This window comes from Bactrocera tryoni, chromosome 2 (assembly GCF_016617805.1).
Source record: "Bactrocera tryoni isolate S06 chromosome 2, CSIRO_BtryS06_freeze2, whole genome shotgun sequence".
Lineage (NCBI taxonomy): Eukaryota > Metazoa > Arthropoda > Insecta > Diptera > Tephritidae > Bactrocera > Bactrocera tryoni.
Genome location: NC_052500.1, coordinates 62,056,240 through 62,063,375, shown reverse-complemented (window position 1 = coordinate 62,063,375; position 7,136 = coordinate 62,056,240). Strand labels below are relative to the sequence as shown.

General features: G+C 30.4%; 1 protein-coding gene across 2 annotated transcripts in view; it reads right to left on the bottom strand.

Annotated features, from left to right (window-relative positions):
- The window catches only part of LOC120769379 (fructose-1,6-bisphosphatase 1), a 9,888-nt gene extending 3,902 nt beyond the window's left edge, over window positions 1-5,986 (bottom strand). The window contains exons 1-2 of one of the 2 annotated variants that reach the window (XM_040096347.1): window positions 5,834-5,986; window positions 339-374 (exon numbers count right to left, since the gene is read on the bottom strand). In XM_040096347.1, the coding sequence (XP_039952281.1) occupies window positions 339-357 (19 nt within the window). In that variant the 5' untranslated portion in view covers window positions 358-374; window positions 5,834-5,986. The remainder of the gene's footprint in view (window positions 1-338; window positions 375-5,833) is intronic. The other variant, XM_040096348.1, reaches the window with a different exon arrangement.
- Window positions 5,987-7,136: the final 1,150 nt, after the last annotated feature.

Here is a 7,136-nt window from a genome sequence, read left to right as displayed (position 1 = left end):
TAATAATTGCTCATATAATTTTTATGTAATGTAAAAACAAATTATTTTAAAAAATTAAAAACAAAGATTATTTTAAATATAAGGAATAAAAAAATAATGAAATTTTATTTCAAAATAATTAAAAAATATATGCATATTTCAAAAGGCTTTTGAAAAAATATTAAAGTTATTTACTACTACAACTATTTCACACACAACCATAATTAAATACAGTTACATTAAAGGAAGGATATTCCAATTTATTTACAAAGGATTTTAGGTACGGGAGAGTAGCTTAGGCAAAGCATACAACAGCAACAATTTAGGCGAACAGGAATTGTTAATTCTGTTGTACTTACTTTTGGTGGTTGCTGCCATTTTGATAGTTAATTAACCTATTGTAGAAATTACAACAAAAGTGAAAGTAAATTATTTATTTATTTCTCAGAAAGTATTTCTGCGCATTTGCACATTTAAATTTATTAAAAGAAAAAATTGCACGTTTTTCTTTATTTTTAAAATCATAAAAATTTAAAAGATGTTGAAATGAAATTTAAAAAAATATAAAAATGATTAAAAATGAATTTAAAAAATAATAATAAAAGTTGCTGTTATTTAAAGCAAAACAAAAAAGTTAACTTTGGTTGCACTGTAACTGTAATCCCCTTAACAAATACAAAGGATTTCATACAAGGACTTGAGTCCGATCGGAACAATTTCTTTTGAGATTACAACGTTGCCTTAAACAATGGATCGAGCCAAGTTTCGTGCCATTATTTTGTCAAATAAAAAAGTTTTCCATTCAAGGACTTAAGTTGAATCGGTCAGTTTGTATGGTAGCTACGTAAAGGGTGATCCATTTCGAGGTACTCTACTTTTTTAAATAAGAAAGACAGAAATTTAAAATTTAATGGAGAATGTTTATTATCATTCAAAAGGATATTGTTTAGCATTTTTTAATATTAGCTCTTTCAACTGTTGGCTGTGATCTCAGATGGTTCATCTGTTCAGTCCAATTTTCGATGATTCGTTCTAGTATTTTCACTGATACCTGGCGTATGACACGCGTGCTCCAATCCCTGAATCGAAGTGGTATTGTCCGTATATACTTTAGACCGTACAATCCCCACAGGAACCGGTGTGATATCACACGATCTTGGTAGCCAATCGACCAGCCCAAAACGTGAAATTACATGCTCACTGGAGTGTTCTATCCATTAATCCATTGATTAATGAAATGAATGTAAATTGGCGTCGTCCTGTTGAAACCAAATCTCGCCCGAGATCACGAGTTTCAATTTCAGACAATAGTCCGTTATCATGGCGTGTTAACCGTCACCCTTGACGGTTATGTTCCAACCGGAATCATTTTTGAAAAAATAGTGACAGACGATTCCATCGTTTCGGGATGAAATGGCACCTCTTGAATGTCTTCAGGTTGCTTTTCGTCTCAAATGCGGCAATTTTGCTTGTTTAAAAAGCCAGTTGCTCCACGGTCTTTACTGCGTGCTGAACGTGGTCTAATATTATCCAATAATGAATGTTGGGTCTCAAGATGAGCGATGCTGTTGCGAATAGTACGCTCAGTAGGCTGATTACGTTGACCATAAGTTGAGTGAAGCACGCGAAACACATTCTTGACAGAACGTGTATTTTCGTAAGAAAGTTGAACGATTTGCAGACGTTGTTCAGGCGTAAGTCTTTCCATGATGCCAAACAATACTAAACAAAAATAACATGACAGTTGCCTGATCTGTCAAAAAAGGCTTTGAAAAAAGTACCTCTACTTGGAGAAGCCGTTATATCTTATAATTGCACGATTTAAAAAATTTATTGAACTAATATAATGTATTAATACTTTGGATAATTTTCCGTGCGAGACTTCGTGAAGATATCTTGTCTGATAAAAAAATTTACCATAGAAGAACTTGATTCCGATAGCTCAGGCGGACACCAGGCAGACAGCTAAATCGACTCAGCTCGTCACGCTGATCAATTATGTATGCTTTATAGTGTCTCCGATGTTGCCTTTGGTGTTTAAAACAGAAATTATTTGTATACTGCTTTAGAATTTATAACTTTTTCCACACGCTTGAACCATGGTGTTATTTAGGGGTCAAAATAATACTCTACAAGTGATTATTATACGGATATGTGATAACATTTAATCAAAATATGACTTCAATGTTGTCATCATATTTAATGCATACGCGAAGATAACGAAGTAAATATTATCAACAAAGCAGAAAGTCAAAAATTTCTAATGTCATGTGGAGATGTACGTACATATATACATACAAATGTATATAAAAGTTGTCGCATATGAGTACACACGCCCACCTTGTCAATGACAAACGCACGCCGCCAATGTGAACTCTTATCAGCGGCCAAACAAGTGTTTGCTCTTTTTTTCTGAGTGACACACAAATTTCGTGCAACAAATATAATTAAATGACGATTGTGAAATTATTTGGCAAAATTTTGAATTAACTGCACTTTTTTAATTCAGAAATATTATATAATTAGCTATAAGAATAAAAAATCTATGAAAATAACATATAGCCTTACTTAAAAAGCCGAATATTTCGAGAAGTATTAATGATAGCGATTTTGCCCTCAGACCGTTTTTGTAGCAAATAAGATTATCTACAAGTTTGTCATTTACATTTTTTCTATAGCTCTTATCATTTACGAGATAAATACAAAAAAAAGCGATTTTCGTGGAACAATCAGATTTAGAGCCCCGTACTACCTCGCCGGTGTGAGTTTCGACTTTGTCGCAATGGGCTCTTTTGTAGAGTGTTAAATTTTGAGGAACATATGTCTAAAGTCAAAGCGATGCCATAAAATGCCTCTGACTTATAGAAATTTAAAGAAAAAATCACGATTTTCGTGTATTTGCAATGGAAAATTTTTACATGCCTTGGTCGAGTCCTTAATTTTAATATTAAGGGCTCAAATTTTCAGAGAATATGTTTTAAGGTATTTTCAAGGAAATTTCATGAGGATTCATGAAAAAAAACACCCTAATTTACATATATAAATACGAGAACTAGTCCCTTTGGAGATATCGATCTGAAATTTTTTACACGTGTCTAAGTAAGAGGAACGGAGCCGGATTTATATCCGGCCAAGCACTTTAAACTCGACACCATGTCTCGAAATTACCTCATTAATGTTTTCTGGCGCTACAACAAAAACTAAAAGTTCTGAGGAAAATTTTTATTTGTGAAGATTTTATAGCTTCGGTGCAAATGAAATTAACTTTTTTCTTGGTTTAAATAGATATTCATAATAACTGTTCTCTCAACTCATGAAATTCTTGTTTTGTTGCATTTAATTCAGAATTATTCTTTATAAATTTTTTTATTAAAATATTAATTTTTTGATAAAATATTTGCAATTTTTATTTTTTGTTATTTAGTCTTCTTTTTTCATTTCTACTATCTCTTCTTTATTTTATTAATTTTTAGTTTTTGGTTTAGTTTTCATTTATTTTAATAATACATACATGAATTATTTTAAGTTTATGCTATTGATTTCTGATTTTATTAATTTTTTTTGTTTTCACCTTAGAATGATTTAATTGGATATACAGTATAATCCGAATATAACGACCTCGCTTATAGCGTCCGACCGCTTTTAGCGAAGTTTACTGGTTATAACGACGACGCATGCTTTTTTTTATTAAGAATGAATGTCGCCGATCAGTTGCGGAATCAATAACGGTAAAGTACGGTACACTGTTTTTATGTCTTTCGCTAGTACATATGTTGATAATATGTATGTATACATAATTTGAATTGGAATAAATTTTATTTTTACTGAAAACGGTTTTTTAATAGCAAAAAAAAAAATATTCCAGCATACTACAGTTAGTATGAAAACACTAGGGGAAGCGTAAAAGCAAAAAAAAATTCTCTAAATTCTGTTTGAACGTCGACCGGTTACAACGTCATATTTTCATCGGTCCCTTGAATGTCGTTATAACCGGATTCTACTGTACATACTTATATTTCATAAAATAATTGGTTAAAAATATTGATTTAAAAATATATTTTAATTAATCAATCTGCATTAATTTTAAATAAAAATAATAATTTGGCTTTAAATATTACATAATTATCTTAATGGTAAAATAGAATTAACTCAATGAATGCCAGCCAACCTGGGTTGCAAATAACGCATTAAAAATTTTTAATTTTTATTCCCGAAAATCTTGATTGAAAATAATTCACAAGTTTCTAATTCAATATATTGGACATTTTTCTTCCAAAAATCGGATTAAAAATTTTAACCGGAAAAATGTTTAACACCCACTAGAATTGCAAAAAATGCATTGAAAAATAATTTAATTAATATGTCAATAAATTTTTAATTATTCTGTAATTCCGAAAATTTTAATTCATAATAGTTTTTAAATTTTTAATCCCAAATCTCGGATTTAAAAAAATAATTAATCCCAATTTAAATTAAAAAAAGCTTTTGAAAAGGAAAGCTGACTTTTAATAAAATGTCAACATAATTAGCACATTTTATCTTATTTATTTTAATTGTATAGGGTTTCAGTTAGAAATACACATAAATATGTACATTAGGGTGCACCTTAGCTATACGGGAGAAAAAAAATATATCGTAAGTGGCAAAGTGACCATGTTTTACAAATTTTGAATAACATGGTCACTTTACCCTCGTTGCGGCACGTCTTCCCATTATCCAATCGCCAAAATTTTTTGCAGAACATAATATTATACTCTAAGCAACTTTTGGGGGGGTGTGATGCCCTGTATGCTATATTTTTTTTCTCCCATATAGCTAAGGTGCACCCTAATGTACATATGTACATACATACGTACATACATACATATGTATCTAATCATGGAAATCTAATCTAATGAAAATTAAAAGATTATTTTTGCTCATGTGGCCACTCCTACTTTTTTTGTGGACAGCTTTATGTATACCTTTTTTAACCTTTTGAAATGACCTTTTATTTTTAAAAAATATTTTTTTTTACTCAAATTTTTCGATTAAAAATAATTTATCAATTTTTGATTTTGATTTTCGGATTAAAAATTACTTAAAAAATTGAAAAATACAAATTTTTTTTTTCAAAAAATTCGATTTTAAAAAATATGAATTTCAAAAAGTTAAAAAAAGAAATTTTAATTTCCTATTTTGAGATTATTTTTGTAATATCCTAATTTTAATTTTTTCTGAATAATAAAATTAAATTTTCAATGCGCTAACCAAACGCCAACAAATAAAATAGAAGAAAAGATCAAAATTGTAAACAATTTATATGTTTTGATTCTTTATCGTAATATTTTATCCTTTATCACTTTCACTAGTTCATATTGGTTAGCTTCCTAACACTCGAATTGATAAGTATATTAATTCTGCTACCAGCACCTACATACATATATATTTTTTTAACGTTTTCGGTAGCCAAAATGCTTTTTTAGAACTTTGGTACCAAACACACGGATTTGACAACTGTCCAAATGAATAAAAAATAAGATATGTATGTATGTACATATGTACTTGTATAAAGTATGAAAATGACTTTCACTCTTCCTTCTCATAGAGATCTTCGCGTCACATTATTTAAAAAAAATATTTATATGCAAATGTACTATAGTACTATACATAAGTATATGCTTTGGCATCAGCTAATGCCTCTCACGCTTGCACATAAACAACTCAGCAACACTCAATTGCTGGCAGAGTTCACTGTACTTCTTCTCATTATTAACTTCACATACTTTTCACGTTTTCCGGCGAACATTTTATTACAGCAACACTTTACTTTTTGTTGTTATTACTGTTTTTCGCAAAAACTTCCTTTACTTACACTATTTTTTGCACTAAAAGGTCGTTCGTAAAAATATATGTTTATATTAAAATCGCCTATATGAAACTTCCAAGTTCCAGGTTATTCTTCCACTCCACACAACTATTTCGTGTCCACAATGCACGAATGGATTTTCGAGACTGAAACGTTTGAATGCCGAAAACAGAGTGTGGAAAAGTCAAAGCGAAATAGTATAAATATAAATAAAGTTAATACATGTGTGGCTATTTCGCATGCCATGTTCATACACGTATATATGTACATGTGTGTGTACGTATGTATATTCTCGTAAATGCGAGTTTTCGGTTGTCGTTGTTGTTCCATTTTGGTTTGTGATAACTTGTTGAGCTTTACGCTGTGATCCCACAGACCGCAGACAACAAAAAAAAAAAGCAAACAAACTGATAAAAATGCATACACACCGACCCACATTTTTATTTTGAATCCAACTACCCTGTTGGTGAAATAATTATGAATTAATATATGTATAAGAAGTATGAAGTTGAACTGATTACCTGTAAATGTTTACCCCTTGATATTTGTTGTTGGGTACTTTTTTTAATTCTGAACGATTCAGGCAGAAAACTACTTTCAAACTAGTTTGTTGTGAACTAGTTTCAGTCTAGTTACTCAGTAATCGATTGTATAACCAGTTAGCTATGACTAAAAATTCCTGTGATTTTCGATAAATTCAGCAAAATTACTTTGAACTAGTTTGTATTTAACTAGTTACGTAACTAGTTACTTATGTACATATGACTATTACGGAAAAGAGAATAACAAAACTCTGAGCCATAGTAGAAATTTCTCATACACTGTCATGAACTAGTTTTAAACTAGTTACTTAGTAACTGATCCGAATGTTGTGATTTGAACTCAGACTAAAGCTGTAAACTTCTTCGATCGGATTAAACTACCTGTAGATTCCAACGATTTTGGGCTGCACCTTCAACTGAGTTAGGCTTTTAATGGCTGTATATTTAACCATGTTTTATTTAGACATACATGACACTGTTTAGTCTGTCTGAAAGTGAGTTGACTCTCATTTTGACAAAGAGAGTCTGTCTAAGAATTGGATGACATAAATTTCTAAAGCTTATGAATTTCATTTTTGAACAAAGCAATGGAGGCAACAATGGATTATTTTAAAGTGTTTCTAGAAGGAAACTTTATGTATTCTCGACATCCTACCCACTTTTCTCAGATTAATTTGAAGCTTAAGTCTGTTTAATAAAGTCACTTATATTAAAATTTATCTTCTAAGGGTCTTGATGCCATCCAAGAAATATGTTGGCCCCGAATT